General features: G+C 37.0%; 1 protein-coding gene and 1 long non-coding RNA gene across 2 annotated transcripts in view; one reads left to right on the top strand and one right to left on the bottom strand.

Annotated features, from left to right (window-relative positions):
- The window catches only part of LOC102006226, a 41,284-nt gene extending 33,185 nt beyond the window's left edge, over positions 1-8,099 (top strand). Inside the window, exons 2-3 of the long non-coding RNA XR_259969.1 lie at positions 3,186-3,271; positions 7,373-8,099. This is a non-coding gene — a long non-coding RNA (uncharacterized LOC102006226). The remainder of the gene's footprint in view (positions 1-3,185; positions 3,272-7,372) is intronic.
- Positions 1-19,434, bottom strand: part of Cntn5 (contactin 5) — a 1,017,390-nt gene that overhangs the window by 127,509 nt on the left and 870,447 nt on the right. Inside the window, exons 15-16 of the mRNA XM_005377960.1 lie at positions 13,745-13,872; positions 10,764-10,939 (exon numbers count right to left, since the gene is read on the bottom strand). Of these exons, the coding sequence (XP_005378017.1) occupies positions 10,764-10,939; positions 13,745-13,872 (304 nt within the window). The remainder of the gene's footprint in view (positions 1-10,763; positions 10,940-13,744; positions 13,873-19,434) is intronic.

The following is a 19,434-nucleotide window of genomic DNA, read 5'->3' as shown; positions in this document are numbered from 1 at the left end:
GGGTCTCCCTCTGTAGTTCAGGCTGGCCTTAAGCTCACTTTGTAGCCTAGGCTGGTCTCGAACTTGCAGTGATCCTCCTGCCTCAGCCTCCCAAGTGCTGGGATTACAGGTGTGCACCACCACACCCGGCTAGCTTATGTGGTATTAAATAATATGGGCAGTTTTATTTTTCAAGGCTTTCAAAAACTAAAATGAAAAAAGTCTTCTTATGTGCATATTTCCAACAAAGTAAAACTTCTGGAATTAATGCTTTTGTTATATTGCACATTTTATCACTTTGTAGGTAAAATTATATTTCCTTCATACATAGGGCATTCTTTTCAGACTAACAAAGTATAAAAAACATATCACTATTTTTTCAACATTATGAATAGAATCAACTTTATTTTTCTCTTTTAAGAATGCTTTTGATTATTATTTACAAATAAAACATGTACTTTTAGTACACTATCAAAATATCTAGATTAGAATCTGAAGTAAAATGAATAAAACTTAATCACTGACATCCTCAATTAGAAAAGAAGCTAACAACTTTCCTCTGTTAAACAATTTTTTAAAAATATTTCACTATTGTAGTCAATGCTTGTTTTGGTGACCTACGTTACATGGTGATATTTTAGTTCATACTCATCCATCTCCACTGAGCAAGTATGTGCATTCAGGCTTTAACGTGTACCAGGTACTGTGTGGAGTTCAGGGGAAACAATGCTCCTAACTTCTAGCTCCCCCATTCCACCCTGGTGTGTGCTTGCAGCTTAGCTGTGTGCTGCCGCCATGAGCTGTAGCTCTTTGCCATGTGCCACTCTGCCTTCTAATCTGCCAAGTATGGACTGAAACTTCCATGAACTGTAAGCAAAATAAACCTTTCCTTCCTTAATTTTGGGCATCAGGTATTTTGTCCCAGCAGCGAGAAAAAAGTAACCAAGACAACCTATGAAAAATTATTTTGTCATAAAAAGAACATAAGTAACACTTGAAGGAAAATGGTAGATGATAGAATGGAAATAGGTTGTCAGAGTTAGATCAAGGATGGTATGTGCTCCATATGCATGATTCTGTGTAACTATTTGAGATGAAAAATGTAGTATGGTAAAGCCGGCTTGTTGAAAAGATCATAACAATTGTGATTGCAGTCTAAAGGGTGGTAAATGGAAAGCATTAGAAATTAGTGCTGAGAATTGGATGCTCACCCTAGGAATGGGGAAGAGGAAGCAACAGATTCAAGATAGAGTTGACAGAATTTAATAATCATTGAATATGAGGTTGAGGGGAGTGGATGGATCTGAGACTTTTCCAGCTAACTGACTTGAAAACTGGATTTTGGCTGTCAGTAAATTCACATGAAACACCAACAGTGCTGTAAATCCCCAGAAATAAGGTATGATTTTGAATATCTCAGATGTAGATAATATTTTCTTTGGAAGAGTTAAAATCTTATACTCTAAATTCTTCATCTCAACTTTAGCTTTGAACACAAAGTAACATATTACATCTCAGATCCAGTCTGAGAGAATCTTTAAAGACTGAAAAGGGAAGTTGATAAAAACGGGTTCACATACTATGAAATGAAACAATTACAGCAGCCTGGAAAGTTAGCTTTAGTTGGTGGGCAAACACACCCACAGAACATCTGATCCAGCAAGTGTTGTAGAATAATTTAAGCTGTTTTTCCAGTCCACTTTCAGTAAGGGTTATGGGAAGACTTTAAAAACCTGGCAATTTTATCTTACTGACCATAAAATTTTAATGTTTTAATAATGATCAAGTAACATAAAAATAGGCTTATTTGGATAGCTGAAGAGGTGGGACTTCAGAGCAGAAATCCATTCTGTTTATGTCTTTGCTTTTAAGAAAGCTACACTGAAAAGTTAGAGCTATGCTTAATTCTTTCCTATCTTGAAACAGCAAACCAGAACTGGAGTATCATTCATGGAAATGAGGTCATAAACCCAATGACTCCTACGGGATTGCGCTGGCTGTGTCTTACATAGTCCTGTGTTGCTCAGGCCTGTGGTTCTGAGCCCTCCAGCCCTCTTCCCGGGACTCAGTTTCTATATCTGTACACCACGTGACTCACAGTTGTGGCAATCAAATAAATGATGTATGAGAGAAGAAGAGATGTAAAATTCTACTCATCCATTTCAGCGTGGGTCAAATTAAACTTCGCCTCAGGCTGACTCTGTATTTTGACTGCATAGGAATTGAATTGCAACATAACAGCGTTTAAAGAAACCGGAAGTCCGAGCGTATCCTCCACGTCCATAGCCCAGTTTCGGTCAGTCCCAGGCAGCTTTACCCGTCACACACGCGCACACAGATTTCTGCACTCCTATGCCTACAAGTGTCTCGCTGCTCACACTGCTGGCCAGGGCCCTCTGAGCCTCTCTGGTTCTGAGTCCTGCCCAGTGTGCGAACAATTCTTTGCCTATGCGAACTCCCTTAAATTTATTTGTCTAAAAGCTTTCTCTTAATAATCTTAATCAATAACACAAATTTCAAATGTATTGTAAAATAATTAAACTTTTTACAATCTGACTTGTAGGGCTCTCTTAGAAACATAAGTCTGACAATGTGACCAGAAACGGTTCTGATTATATCCTGTATAAATATTTCAAAACAAAACTCAGAATCTAAATGTCAGCATAAAGTCATAGCAGAAACTTACAGGAGCGAGTGACTGCTGATAAATATTTGAAAATCCTGTTACAAATGAAAGTGATTGGCTTACAAATTTGAAAATCCTATTACAAATGAAAGTAATTGGCTTACAAATGGATGAGGATATTTGCCTATATTATTTATAGGATGATGTAATTTAGTGTTACGTAGTCTGAGAAAGTAAAAATTCAAACCTCTGTTTGCCAAATTGTTTTAGAGATGCTGTAGGTTTTACAAAAGGTGCTATGTTTGTGGTCAGTCCTAGTCTGAATAACTCTTCTAAACAGTTGTTTGCTTTTAGGAAAGCTGGTCATCTTTCTGAATTTCACTTTAGTCTGTCAAAAAATCTCTACATCATAGGCTATTTACGCTAAGTACGTGAAATAACATTTGAAAGGTCTAACACTTTGCCGGGTTTTCTGTAGTTACCCAATAGATGAGAGCTATTTTTGCAGTACTTACGCCTGTTTTTAGAGTTGTGTCAGTGATGACATTTGCCATTTTGGTTGTCTTATGTTGGGTTTCAGAAAACAAGACTCTGAGGGAGAATCCACTGGGAGCATCACTGGGATCAACACTTGTGAAGAAATAAAGAGGAGAGAATTGGGCAGAGGTAATATTTAACTGTGGAGCAGCCACAAGGGTCTCAACCAATTCCATAGGGAACTTTGGAGCTGAGACGACCCAAGTTTGCTTGCTTTGAGGCAAGAGTCCTGGCCTTTATAATACCTCTGTGCACTCGTAGGCCTATACATGGGCACAGGTTGGGGATGGAGCATGACGTGGTCCCTCTTAGGCTGAGAGGAATTTCCAAAGGGGACTTCGCTGGGGACTGTCAGCCCATAGTGCTCGCAGCATTTGGGGAAGGAGTGCTGAAGGGGAGATCTGGACAACACACCACAGCATCTCTCTACTGGCTTAGATGGTCTGCATTTAAAATTGACACATCAGTTTTCCTTTCTAATCGGTTCACTTGAGCAGGCTCAGGGTAAGACTAGTGGAAGGGGGAGAGAGGAAGTTACTAAAGTTATAAAGGTATAAACAGCAGTTTCCTAAGAAATAAAAGTAAAACCTGATTAAGTGCAAACTTGAAGTAGGAAAGAAGATTGTAGACCTTGAAGGCAATTCAGGTGCTCATCTTAGTAACCAGACTTGAATATTTGATAAAAGTAGAAAGTGATAGTGATCATTTCATGCTATGAAGAGTGAATTTCATATTATGCATTTATTCAGTCATATACAGATTCATCAAATTATGTTTGTGGAACATAAAGAATTTATAAAGTTTTGCTACTGAATAAAAATAATTCTTTGTCAAGTTGGGAGGGGGCCATAGTTGTAGAGTCAAGAGTCATTGGTTACTATTTAATATACAATTACATTGTACTCTTTAATAGTGACTTAGGTGAAAATTTGGTTTAGTAACCAGCAACGGTAATAAGTGCAACAACCTGCTGGGGTTACTAATGGTCACATTCCTAAATGTATAAGCACTTTATGCAAGATAAATTAATTTGCTCATTGAAAAACGATCAACCCAAGGAAAATTCAGGACTACGTTAATCTAGCCAGAGTTCACATATGCATGGAACATAAAAATAAATTTGGAGGAAAACAAAGCTTCCAAGGGAAAAAAACATATGGAGTCCTAGATGCAGGTAAGTAAGTCTTAATTTCTGGAATTAGCAAGCTAGAAGCATATTGAATATCTGGATTTTACTTTCTAGCAGAGAAAGTTCTATAAAGGTAAATGGGTGTTTCTATTCCTCATTCCCTTGTTTCCCTAACCCAATAACTTGGAATGTTCTAGCTATATCTCAAAAGAATGCAACTTTTATTTCCCTCAGAGATCACAGAACCTAGGCTATTGATCTCATTTTTCTCAGCACAGTCCAGAACTAAAATCGTCTCTCTCTGTCAAAAGCTTTATTTTTCCCTCTCCTCAAAAATTAAATAACAGCAACAAAAGGACTTGCAGCTCAGTACCAAAAAAACCATTGCAGGCATCCTGGTGACTATGCACATCACATGCAATGCTAGGGAGACATTATAAAAGTAAAATAGCTGTCAAAAATTGAGCCTCTAAATTAACAAAACAACTGAAATAATATAGTTGGCTAAGATGCAAGAACAATTTGTAGTATTTTTTTTTACTTTTGCATCCCACAGTATTTTCAGAATGGCTATTTTGTGAATATACTTGGGGCAAAGCAATAAATACATTAAAATAACCTATTAGCCCCTACTTTTAGAACCCAGCAGGCCTATTTTATTAATGAATAAAATGTTACAGGATCACCTATGTGGGCACATGACCACAAGAATCAAATATAGATATGGTAGAATTTTCTGCTGTGGCCTGAAAATTCTAAGGATTCTGGAGGTAATGTCTCTCCACGTTGGCGTACAAGCTTTGATTTGTGGTTATGGCATATTTTTATTCTATTCAGATAAAAAAATGACTGGTTAAGTTTGGCAGAAGATAGGAACGTGGTGTGAATCTGTATGTGGCGGTCAAGGGAGTGCAGCGGAGGACAGAAAGCTGGTGGACTGTGCTTGCCAGGAGTCTCAGCTAGATGTAGAGCCTGCGGACAGGAGGCGCGCTGACGAAGAGTCTCCCTCTCCTCAGACAGTGAGAGCTCGGGAGTCGGAGTGCGGGTGCTCAGACCGAATGCCTGAACACCGCCAGTTATCAGAATGAGCCCAAGGGAATGTGCGCCGTGCTGAGCCTATTCCCGACAGCAGCGGCTCCGGGACTGCAGCATGCTACGATGATGAGGAAGGTGTGGAGGTGATATTCACGAGGCCCTCAGAGCTCTGTGCCTCAGTAAACCCCGGCAGTGTCCAGTGACTTCACGGGCTTGTCCTACTAACACTTATCTATCAAGAAAGAGCAGGGGGCCAACTGAACACTGACTGTATTGTCTTCTGGAACTTTCTTTCTCTCTTTCAGGCGGTAGAAGCTAATTCCCAAGAAGATAAATTAGAAGCAGAAGCATCTATAATAGGAAAAGTCACATGGGCTGGAGATTTTCAGCTAATTTTAAAATTCCCAGAGTATTAGGAATCTTATGTCCTGTCTCATTTTATCTATCTAATAATTCACAAAAACCATGGCTATAAATCAGACATCTTTCTTTATGATTCCTGTACTTGGAAAACAAGGTATTAAAATTATTTCTACTTTCCAGTTGCTGGCATTCTGATCTAATGGATAATGGAAAGGATTCTTTCAGGTACATGTATTCCTCATCACTGAAAGGATTATTGCAGATACTAATTCTGAAGGAGAATTCATGTGTCAGCCTAAGATATGTTTAATATTCTACAAAATCTCTTGTAATTTTGAGACACAATATCTTTTCTCACTTTAGATTACCTTTCTCTGCCTGCTTTGCCTATTTAATTCTACTTCTACTGTCTTGGCCAGGTAGGATATTCTCCCCAAATGACACTACTTTACATATGTGCTGTGAGGAATCAATGCATGTGTGTGTGTGTGTGTATGTGCAGATGTGTGTTCCATGAGTGGCACATAGTAGGTGTTTAATTAATTCTTTGTCTTGTTTTTCTCACTGGCAAAATATCATATTAGTTTCTTTTGGTCTCCAACAATATTTGACTCCCTGAAAATAAGAATTTTTATGCTCATAGTTTTCTAAGATTGCTTAATGTCCTGTACAAATTTCATGCTTGTTGAAGAGCAGGACCAAAGCTTCCTTTCATTTTTTCCCATAGTTTATACTGACAATAGCTGAACAGTTACTAGACAGTCAGTGGATATGGAGAAGACAAACTTTATGAAGAAAAGTCAACGTAATGCAGTTTACAGTTACACTCCATTTAATTTTTTTTTTTTTTTTACCCCTGTTTAAAATTCGTGTGTGTAGCCTGGAAAAGTCTTATTTTTCAGTTTCTTTGTTAAAAAGTGGAGCCCAAATCCAGCTTGTTAAAATTGTGTTTCTTATTCCTGCTGTCCTGAAAGAATGGGTGAGTGTACGGAACCAGGCAAGTAGTACTGACGCAGCGTTTGGCCTTGCTTGTCCATTTAGTCGTGATTTTGCAAGTTCATAGTGCAAAGTTTCCAATGGAAAAGAATGACTGAGCAGATCATTTTTATGACACACGTGTGACCTTTCTTCTCTGTCAAAACTCCCACAAATTGCAGGCTGCCCTAGTAACAGTGCAGCAGCTCATTATGCATTATAAGGATCAATGCTTGCTTAGATCCCAAATGGATAATTAGGATAATTCAAGTTTCTGGGACACACTGGCCACCTAGGTCCTCCATTAAGACTGTGGCGTGAGGGCCGTGTGAGAGCTGAGGCTCTATTCAGTCTCCCGAGAGGAGCGGAGATTCCCGCAGAGCTTCGACCGACAGAAATAATTGGGTCAAAAATACTGTAAATGCTTTCCTTTGGTAACAAGATGGTTACTCTGAGCCAAAGCTTATAATGCCTGTCTCTGTGCTGTAACCTCTAGTTAACCACAGGTAACCAGTCTAGACTGGATGTAAAATCTAAACACTGTTTCATACCTGCTCCACAGAGGTGCCAGGATCATTTCTCTAAATACCAAATCCGAACTGTATGACACTCTCTACATTCAAAGTACAATCCCAATTGTGCAGCTCGGAAATCAGTGTCTTTCACTCTGAAGGCATTGCTGCTTTCCCTTAAATTTATTCAACAAATATTGACTTATTGTCTACTAGGTACCTCTGCTGCGCTGCCCAGACCACTGATTCCTCGCTGTTCCTGAGTCATGCGCTAAACTCTTCTGTCTTTGCTCGACCTGCTCATGTTGCTTGAAATGCAGTTGCCGCCGGACACCAGGCAAAATCCTGCCTATCCAGGTTTACTTCAAAGAGCCAAGCATTCTGCCAGCTGCCTGCATGCAGGACTCTGCGGTAACAGATCTCCAGTACTCCTGCTTTCTTCCCTTAAGCTCTTCTGTCTTAGCAGTGGAAGGCTGTAGCTTTATTCTGGATCACTCGCAGCACTTAGCTGTTAGAACTGAAAAATCTTAAGCATAGCCTCTCTAATTTGCCGCATTCACTTTATTCATATCATTTGCCAAAAAAAGGGACTGTGGAGAATTGGATCAAATGTTTACGAACTGATTGCTTGGCCCTGGGGTGGTGTCTTTGGCAATGGATCCACTCCAAATCAGTCAAATTGTTGGCTTTGCACAACAAGGCCTCCGGAAAGAGGGCAAGAGAAATAGAAGCATTTCATTACGGATGTTTGGAGTTAAATTTCAAAGCAATGCTATTTTATAAATGTGATATGATTACATGTTTATCTGCACTCTTGAAATACAGTCCAAAAGCCATAAGTTTTTTAAAAAACATGAGCACGTACACTGCAGAGAGATGTTGCATAAAGGCTCGTTTGACTGGTTTTACCCACTGACCGACACACGTGTGTAAAAGACATCAACACGACTAGCTGAAAATTAATGAACACCGTTGCGTCACAGTTCTTTATCTGTGCAGCGTTCAATTTCAGCCCGCTTTCCCCTCCTCCTTCCTCTCTCCACTCCTGAGGCCAGGTTGGCTCCTTTCACCCTATGGAGGGGAAATGGTTTAAAGTATCCCCGCTTCGCTCCGAGGCACCACCGTCAAACCACCCACTGCAAGGTTCCGTCTCTGGGCAGTTCGCCCAGAGCAGGGATGGCGAATCTTGCAGAGCTCCCAGTGCTCACAAACAGCTGGCTGAGGCATGCGTGCCATAGGATAGTCAGCACTGGCCTGAAGATAGCTCCTGTCAAGGCATACCTACTCCTGCTTAAGTTCCCGGGTCCCTGCGGCTATCTTGCTCCTCTGTACTACCCTGGGCTCCTTAGGCGACATCTCCAGATCCCTTTAGTTGATCACCTTTGGAGCACAGAGCAGGCCTTAGATTTTCCTAAATGGCTTTTTCTGAGACCTGTCCTGCCCCTCTGACTTCCGGAATCTCCCCCTCGATCCCCCAAATGAAGGTATTCACAAGCCTAGTGGACCTGCCAAATTTCCCTTATAAAGAACAATTTTATTCCTCCTCTTAAAATAATTCCCAGAAGACTTTTCACCGGAAGAAGGGCAGGAGGGGAATCGGAGGATTTTTTCTTCCCTTCGCCTGTTCTTTTTCATGTAATGATGTCTCTCCAGTGCATGCCACTGAAGCTGGCTGAGACCCATCCAGGATTTGAAGTAATTGAGAGACAGGTGATAGAGAATGTCTTTCACACTTTATAGCTATGAACCTACCAAATATTTTAGGTACATACATGTCTATAAATTATTCTAAATATGCTGGAAGTGGTAATACTTGTCTTAAAGCTAAATATTGTAAATCCAAAGCTTAGTTTTAATATGCCTTGTACCAATATGGATTTGCATAGAGTAAGGGGTCAATTTTTCACTTTTGAAAAACATATATGCAAAGGGGGATAGAGCAGGTGTTTGTGAAAAACATTACAGATATTTATTTAGAAAAACGAGTGATATCACTTGAAGTGGCTTTATTTCAGGAGGCAAAAATTTCTCCCTTGATAATTTTAAAGCAAAGGAACTCCTTCTATGAAGGAGGATCATGCTACAGATGTGTTTACTCTGTGTCTAATCACTCAAAATGAGTGTTGATACATAACCCTAAGAGGATATGTGGTTGATGGCGTATTTTCATGTCGTATTTTACTGGTTCTGTTTTATGTCATTCGCACTGTAAATTTTGTAGAAATTATCAACGCATGTTAAAAGAAGAGAGGAAAACCACAAACTAGAGGGAAAAGAGTTTAACATGACGTAAATGTTTTACATATAATTTACCCACTGATAATTGAAATTAATTTATTAATGAGACAGTGAACAATGCAGTTGGTGACTGTTCCTTATTCATAAAAGTTTCTCCAGTTAACTGCAAAAAACCAGGATGAAAGGAATAATTTGGATAGAACTGTTTAATTTTGGTTACACCGGCAAATGCGATAAAGAGAGCTCTTCTGTACTCTTTTACTAATATGAATTCATCAATTTCTAAGGCTAGAAGAGATCTTAGAAATGGTCTGGTTCAAATTTCGCACTTTACATCTGTGTATGAGTAGGACCCAGTCAAAGCAAATGACTGACTTTTGCGTATGTGTCTGATTAGGCAGCAAGGCGAGACTTGACCCAGAGAATTAATCAATTTGGGTCCAGGTTTTTGAGTGTGTGCCACACACTCTTTAAAGTAAAATCCATTCCAAAGTGGCTTTAAATGTTTGAGCTCACTATAGCTGTGGTTTTCCGATTCTTCCCAAAATGTTGAGGACAGAACAAATGGATATTTATAAGTAAGTGACAGTATTTTACATTGGATTTTTAGAAAAAACCATATTTGTATCCAATTCTTCAGCTAATGTCAAAGGATGAGTCCAGCCCAGATCTGTCTTTGTCTGCCACCGGCACTGCTGTCTTTCTCTTGTCCTGTCACCGTGCTGCTAATTACACTGGGGGAGGGGCCTCTCTCAGCTATGCTAGGGTGAGACCCTGTGATGGTTCTCGGGTGGCCTGCTTCACAGGGCTTCTCCCTGCATTTGGGTGATTGCCACATAGGTAAGTCATATAAAAAGATTAAAAAGAAAAGATTTGGCAGATAAAGAAATAGGTCTGAATGTGAATGTTCATTTAAGTCCAACATGCATTTATGATGATGGGGTGCAGAGTTAATCTCTACAGTTTGTGAGAAATTAAACAACCTCCAAAAATTACTACTGCTGGAGGAGTAGAACAGACCAACTTATTTCACTGATACTGTACCGTGATTACTGCTAACCACAGTTTAAACAATATCCTGACCACTTTATATAAAACATAACCAATGAGATGTAATGTCTAAATACTGACAGTATATTAAACTAAACTGGCAAACAAACCAGAATCATATAATAGTGTTGTCAGTAACACCCCAGATTTCTTACTGGGAGTTTAAAGTAATTACTTTTTAGTTTGACATAAAGTAATGGAAAAAATAAATGTTTTAATCATACTAATATTTTTCTACTGTTTTGTAGATAAAAAGACTTTACAGTTGCATCAACATTTCTAAAATTATTACTCAGGAAGTAAAAGTGAGTAAACTTACAGCCCGCATGCTTTCAAAATGTCCACCGTCTTTCTCAAAATCAATAGGCTGTCCTTTCAATGTCCAGTAGAAATTGACGTCCAAACTAGCATCGTGAATTGCTTTGCAATTAAGGACAACGCTTTCTCCCACCGTTAACTCTGTTCTCTTTGGAGTAAGTTCTATCCTTGTAGGTTCTATGAAAGCAAAAAGTATATTAATGATAGAATAGTTAACATGCTAACAGTGTCATTTTATTTTTTTTCAGTGTCATTTTAAATAATAGAGGAAAAAAAGGAATCTATACAATGTTACTCTGTTACATTGTTACTATGCTTTTGTGGAGGACTAAGGATTTTAGGGTTCCTCTCCCTTTGAAGAAACTGCATTCAGCATTCTAGGGGAAGAGCATGAAGAAAAGAGCAGCTGGTGCCTTCCTTACATTCTTTAAGAATCATCAAATAAATAAAACATTTTTATAATGAAAACATTGCATAGAACAAAGGGAAGAACACAAAGTGTTCACTTCCTTAAGAGATGCAAGAGGCAAAAAGGCCGGGGAAGACACCTCCCTTCTGATTACCTTCTCATGGGGATGAGAATATAACCCTACTGCAACACCAACTTGAACCAGCTTTGCACACCTAAAATTCTGTCTGAGTAGACAAGCATTAGAAGAGGTACCTTCTGGGTGATCAGAAAGTATCACTTCTGAAAGATTGTAATTGGCTTAACTGAGCTATATAAAAAAGATAAAAATATTAAAATTGAAATGCTTCTTGAGAAAAAAATCATTTACATAGTGATTCAGCTGAATTAAAATTTTTTTTTACTGGAGTTTCAGCAACTCTGAACCTATAAATGCTAACACAGTTGTTCATCTAAAGGTTTAGCGAGTGGTTAAATGACTGCAGTATGTTGGGTTTGGAATAAAATAGGTGATGAAGACATGATTCTCTTTTTACCTTTTTACTAATTAGATTCCTCGCTGTAGATACCATAGGCAGATTGATACAGTGATTAAAAATTACCTTAACTGTCCTATATAATCTCTTCTATTTGCAAAATTATAGCCTGATAAAGTACCTCTCCTAAGCACCTGTCAGATCTTTTAATGTACAGGGTTATTCCTCAGAAGAAAAGACAATTCCAGGACAAGAATGCCATTGTAAATGTTAGCCTTGTACAGGCCAAATACTCAGTGACATCATACTGCAGTGTAAACTTTGTTGGAATTGAAATGTTCTGAGTTCCAACTAAACACATATCTATTTAACACCTGACTGACAGAAAATGTTATTTGTTTTCATTAAAAATCAGGATTCTAACAAGTTAAAAATAAATAAATAAAAATAGTTTTAAAAAAATTGGAAATGATGCAGAGCTTCACCACACAAAATGATAGTTCAACAGTGGTTCTTTTTTTTTGTTTTTTTTTTTTTTGGTTTTTCTCCGGTACCGGGAACCGAACTCACGACCTTGCGCTTGCCAGGCAGACGCTTTGCTACTGAGCTAAATCCCCAGCCCCCAACAGTGGTTCTTATACTGCATATTGTTTTCAGATCAGTCATTCTAATTACCAAATTCAAGCACGTGAAATCGATCAAGAAGAAAGAAAATTTGAAGCATTGACTATTACATTCTTACATCTAATGGACTGAGCAACTTCACTGAGGACAACGGCATGTAATAGAGCAACCACTCTGAATTTCTATCATTTTGTCTTGAGGTCGTGCATCATTTTTGATGTTTTTGTGTTTTGATTTTGTCTTCATTGTTGTTTTGTCAGTTTTGTTTTAAATTTTTAAAATAAAAAACTCAGGATTCTAATGGCTTCAGGATTAACTTGTTTGAAAAAAGTTTAGCATGCAGCAGGAGTAAGAGAAGGAATGGAAGACTGGGGTGGATTCCAATAATACGCTATAAATGAAGACATCTTTTAAATTATGTTATTTCCCTCCCTTGATAGTTGACTCTCTTCTAAGCTTTCAGATTGTTGTCTATTATAATTACATTTTTGTTTACAAGGACAGAGAAAATTTAACATGTTCATATTTTTATGGGTATGGGTGTTTAGCATTAAGTACAACACAATGTCACAAATCATCACTAGCATCCGTTTCCACATGTGTTCTCCCTTTCCAAAGTAAAATATTCATATTTTTATGGACAAAATATATTTTACTGTGTAATACATGCACAATTAAAACATTAGGATATAGTTCAATTGTAGAAAACATTCCTTTGTTATTTAGAGAAATTTCTCCACCTAAGATATAAAATTTTTTTAATACTAAGCAACGTGTAGTTTCAAAGGAATATTCTTAGCTTGAAACCGAGTTCATTTACAACTAGAAAAGGAACGAACATATAAGCAGTGATATTTTTTAGATTACAATAAAGGCAATAAAAGTCTTACTGAAGCAAACATCAGTGAACAGCTCTGGTTAACAATTCATCTGGTGAATACACCTTCACCACTCATTGATTTCCTCTTTCTACTGCTCCTTTCTTCTTGAAATCTCCAGTTGAATTGACAACAAAGGAATACTGTTGACTGATGCTAAAATTATTTTTGCTAGATCAAAAAATACTTTTTCTTGCATTATTGGGAATCCAACAACCTAAGGTCCCAGCAAGCTATACAAGTGCTCTCCATGGAGCAACATCTCCAGCCTAGGTGGAAGAAAAATAATTGCATACTATGAGCATTCTCCCACACTTTGAGACGCTGAATAAAACTTTGAAAAACTTTCTTGGTCCTCTCAAAAAATTACTCAAAGAAAAATATCCAGATTTCCATTAATAATCAGTTCCTTCCTGTTTGGCTCCTTAAATGATAAAAAAGTATAATTTTAGTGTTTGTTCTGTATTTCAGTGCATTTTAGAAACAAGAGCATGCATACACATATGTGCAAACATATATATGTGCGTGTCTGATGTATTTTCCTTTGAAAGCCCATGAAATTATGCTTGCAAGACATTTAGCTACATTTTCTTACCTTTCACAGACACAGAAGCTACAATTTCAGCAGAACCAAAGATGTTTTCCCCTTGGCAAACATACTTTCCCTCATCTGATTTAGAAGTGTTTAGGATCCGTAGACTCCCGTCTGGAAGAATAGCTATTCTGAAAATTATTAGAAAGGTTTTTTTTCCTGTTTTAGTGCAAATCAAGTAAACAACAAGCAACTGTGCTGAGATCTGAAAATCCTTCTAAGGTAATAAGACAAAGGATCACTGTGAAAATACACAAGGATTGTAGAAATGTTTCACTCTTTAAAATATTGTTCAGTAAACCCACTGAATATCTTGTATTCAAAAGAGTTAGGAAGTTGTAGATTGTTTCTTTTGACAGTTTTCAACAGTTAAATTTCTTAACTTGTGGGAAAAGGTGACCCTGAATTTGCTTATTACAACTTGTTACTATAATATCACCTAATAATATTTTAATATTAAGCTTGAGCATTTTACCTCAAACCAACAGTGACCTCAAAAATTAAATATAAACAGAAACAGCATAAAAACATAGAGGACAAGTACAGAATATAAAATTAATTGTATATCACCAAGAGAAGATTCATGGGGGTTTCTCCACATTGCCACTGGCGCAGCAAAGCTGTGGAAACTTGACCTGGTATCTGGCTGTGCGCCTTGCACTTTTTAAGCATAAGAATGCAATACCTTAGTTTGCACTTGGGCTCTTTCCAGACCTTTGTTAAACGTGGACCTTCAGATTTATATAAAGGTGAAAGATTAAAGCATTATTAAAAATTTTAGAAGTTCAGTGAAAAGGAGTTGGCATTTCAAATTACCATATTGTCCTGTGTATTTATCAGTTCAGGAATTTATGGGTTTCAAATTTAATTAGTACTTTGCTACTTTTCTCCTTCTAATCCTCCTTTAGTAAAACCTATGACTTCAGAAGACATCAACCTCCACAAACACCCGAAACATGGCAGAAGCAAGGGCTGGGGTTTTAGTGGACATGTTAATTAGGGTTTTAACTTGCTTGTTTTTTTAAAGAGAAAGTAGCAGGCTGTGCTGCATAAGTGAAGACCCACCGACTCTACTGAATTTTAAATCCTACACTTGAATCCTTCTATTCCTGAGAATAGTTTATGCTGTCACAGTATGATAATATTAAACTACTTAAGCTTTGAGAATAATGATTACATCTGTTTGGTCTAGATTTTCTATGTTATTTTAAAATGTATATTCAATCCTGCCAATCACCAAAAGGCGATGGTTATTTAGAGCACTGAACTCCATAACAAGTGATCTTAGATTCTAGGCTGTTGCAATGTTACTCATGAATTTATACTTATATATTGCCATTAATGAAGATACCAGTTTAAAAACATCATATGGATTTCAATATGGATCAGACGATTTATAGTACGTAAGAAGAAAAATGAATTTAGACACAAGCCAAGCTAGGAATTGAGAAGTTGATTTTGTAGTCTGTCTAGGAGAGATACCAGCTTGAGCTGCTTGGAAAACACATTCCCTATAAAAGCCATATAATCCATTTAAGATAGTCCATGAAAGATTATGTTCAATATTCAGATAATGATCATTTTTATCAGAGTGGAATGGGATCAATTTATTTCATTTCAGCCCCAGTGATACACATGCTACAAAATATGCATTTTGAAAGCAAACGTTGCATTATTTGTAAACAAATAAGCATCCTCTTATAAAACATACAGACTACTGACAGTTATCTAAATTGCTAAATTTTTGAAGATTACAGTATCTTGAAACTATCTGGGTTTTACTAATTGGAGAAAATTTTAATGTCTCAGGAGAGAAATTTTAGATAGAAGTTCACCTTCTTCAAAGAAATAAATACATCACTGGGTGATTACACACCTGTAATCCCAGCACTTAAGAGGCTGAGGCAGGACAATAGCCATGATTTCCAGGACAGTTTGGTGTGCATAGTAAGTTCACAGCCAGCCTGAACTATATAGAGAGACACTGTCTCAGAACAAAGCAAAACAAAACAAAACAAAACAAAACAATAAATGTGTCTCAGACATTGACAATATTTTCACCCTTGATTTAAGATTAATGTTTTTTTCACTGACAGGAGAGAATGTATTCTCTTTTTAAAGATAGCTTATGAACATCTCTGTACATTATGAACATCTCTGTACATTACCATTGATCCACTTGGTAGGAGGAAGAATTTTTAAAACCATTATACCTATCTTTCAAGGATTGTCATTTCATAAAAATCCCTTTAATTCAAATTTTAAACCCTTGTCAGATATGTTTTTAAAGTAGAGAAGAAAATTAAGATTAGATAATGTGATTAGGTCTCATTACTGCATATATAATTACTTAGTAATTAAATATGGAACTCATACTTCATTGAGATTTTAACCTCTTTATAGTTGTAAGCTTTATGTCTATAATTCTTTGTTTATAGTATGAATTTTACTATTTATTTTGCATGTAGTTATCCAATTGTACCATGCTTTCGTTTTGAAAGGAATATTTGCTCAAGACTGATTGAGGATCCCCCATTTGTATAATGGTACTACCACCCTTAAGATGAGGTCTTTGGGTGGTAATCAGGACTTGAGGCTGGGGCTCAAAAAGAAATGAAATTGCTTTTTCCCCTCTTTACTCTCTCTCATGTGAAGGTACAAGAAAATTGCCATCTTCAGACTAACAAGGCGGCCCTCACTAGAACCCTGTTGGATTTGCCTCCAGCACTACGAGAAATACTTGACTGAGCTACTCAGGCTATGATAATTTGTCGTGGCAACCCAAATGAAGACACTATTCCTTTTTCTTACCTTTGCATCATTGTTCAAACTCAATCCGCCATATATGCATGAGCCAGTTACTTGGCTCTTTGTATTGTACCACTAATTATACATAATTTCAAAATTATAGTATGATATCTTTATAAGATGTTGGTATTGTGCTATAGTTTGGATCTTAAATGTCCTGCTCAGGGCCATGTATTAAATGTGTGAGTCTCAGGATGGCACTGTCGGGAGGATGTGGAAATGAAGTGAGTAGGGCCTTGTGAAAAATCTTCAGGTGACTGCAGCTGTCCTTTCGCAGATGGTCTTGGGCCCTGCACCCTCCTCATTCTTGTTTGCATCTAGTTTTTCTCTACCGTGAGCTGCTGCAGTGATACGCTGCCTGGCCACAGGCTCAAAACAACATAGCCAACCAACCATGGACTGGAACCAACATTGTGGGCAAAAAAACTTTTCTAAGTTAATTATTTCAAGTATTTTCTTACAGTGATGGAAAGCTAACATAAAATGATAGAAATCTTTGATCGTATCTAGATTTTCTCCATTTAAACTTACTCATTATGTGTGTGCTTTAGCTTCTATAAAATTATTTTAGTCTATTTGGGTTTGTGTACCTATCATTACAATCAAGATGCTGAAGGACTCTAACAAAACAGTTCTTCTGTACTTTCCCTTTTATAGCACACCCACTTCATCCCCCACTCCCACCCCACCCTCTAGTTCCTAAGCTCTGGAAAGGGCTAATTTACCGCTATTTCAAATTTTTATCGCATTTGAAAAATCTTACATAAGTTGAATCTTACAGCATGAATTTAGGGATCAGACTTTCTGTCACTCAGATTATTTCCCTAGGGATTTATCCAAAGTGTTGGCTGTATCAGCAGTTTGTTTTTATTGCTGAGTAGTATTCTATGTTATGGCTTTAGCATATTTGCCTTAACAGTTTACCTGTTGAAGGACATCTGGGTTAAGTTTTACTCTTTGACCTTGCAAATAAAATGGCTATGATTGTTTCTGCACATATTCCTGCATTAGCATTACATTCTTGTTTCTTTGGAATAAATGCTGAAGTGCATAATTGCTAGGTCATATAATACTTACACACATAATTGTATAAGAATTTTCAAAATGGTTTAGAATGGATGTATCATATTGCAAGCATTACCTGCAATATAGTAATTTTTAAAACATTTCTGACAATATTTTTACATCCTTTTGGAGTACATTACAGTAATTTAAAACATGTAAACGATGTTTAATAATCAAGTAAGAGTGTCTTTGTATATCTCCAACCATTAAACCTTTTTACATGTGACTTTTATACTCGTACTCACTTTGGAATGTCATTGTTTTAAACAACAGTTACCATAGTGTACTGTGCTACAGAGAGCCAGAAATAATTCTTCCTCTCCACCTGTGCCCTTTATTTAATGGGACTTTCCATCCACCTTTACACTACCCTTTCCAGTATAGTGACTGCTATTCCACTCCATTCTTATGAGATACATTTTGTAGTTTATGCAAGTAGTTTTTCTCTGCCTGGCTTATTTCATTCAGTATATTGACCTCCAGTTCCATCCATTTTGCTTCAAAAGATAGGATCTCATTTTTTAGGACTGAAAAATATTCCCTTATATACACACAATCATGCATACACTATATATATATGATATATATTTTTTCTCATTTTATTAGTACATATTTATAATTCCTGCAGTTTACAATCATCTTGGGGAGTGGTTACATGTACATATTACAGCTTTTTTTTTTTATTCCCTTTCCCTTTCCTTCCCCCCCCCACAGTTCCCCAATCTCCTTTTTTGTACCTGCTGATACTATTTGCCTTATCACATGTTATGGCCCATAATATTTACATGGATTAGGGTTATTAGGCTCCTGTATATGGCATACATTTATTCCTCCTATTGATGCATGATCAGGTTGATTCCATATTTTAACTATTGTGAATAGTGCTGATATCCACAGGAAGTATAAATATCTCTTCAGTGTAATGAATTTCTCTCTTGGATGTATATCAAGTAGCAAAATTACTGGATTATATGGTGGTTCTGCTTTTAGCTTTAAGGAATTTCTATACTATTTTTCATATGGCTCTACTGTTTTACATAACCACTACAATATATGAGTTTCCATTTTCTGCATCTTTACTAGCATTTCTATTTTTTGTATTTTTTATGATAGCCATTTTAACTTTGGTATGATGATATCCTTTTGTAATTTGGGTTGCAGTTCCCTGATTATTGAGAACGAATATTTTACATACTCTTTGGCCACGTGTCAGTGTTATTTTGTGAAGTTTCTGTGCAGAGCTTGAGTTCAGTTTTAGAATTATTTGGTAGTGAATGCAGGTTTAAATCTTTCCTAGTTCGTTATACATTCTGGATTTAGTCTTTCATTAGGTGAATTGACTGCAAATATTATCTTCTATTCTGAAATTATCTCTTATTGTGTTCTGTGCAGAAGTTTCTTAGTTTAATATAATCCCATTTGTCTGTTTTCACTTTTGTTACCAAGGTCTTTGAGACCCTATCTAAAAAAACTCTGTCTACTCTACTGCCTTGAAGTGTTTTCCCCATTTTCATTTGACAGTTGTTCAGTTTCAGGTTTACATTTGGGTCTTTGACCCACTTAGAGTTGATTTTTGGGCACAATGAGAGGAAGGGAAATATTTTTATTTTCTGCATATATATTCAATCTGGTGAGCACCATTTAGTGAAGGAAATGTGCTTTTTCCAGTGTATGTTCTCAACAACTGTGTGAAAATTTAGGTGGATGTATGAACATTAATTATTTATGGGTTCCCTGTCCCATTGATCTATGTTTGTTTTTATGCCAGTAACATGTTGTTTTGGTTATTTTATCTTTGTAGTATGTTTTTTTTTTTTTTT

The sequence above is a fragment of the Chinchilla lanigera genome, unplaced genomic scaffold, assembly GCF_000276665.1.
Source record: "Chinchilla lanigera isolate Chin_1 unplaced genomic scaffold, ChiLan1.0 scaffold00011, whole genome shotgun sequence".
In the NCBI taxonomy this organism is placed as follows: Eukaryota; Metazoa; Chordata; class Mammalia; order Rodentia; family Chinchillidae; genus Chinchilla; species Chinchilla lanigera.
Note: the sequence above shows the minus strand (reverse complement) of the source record. Positions and strands in the feature narration are given on the sequence as shown.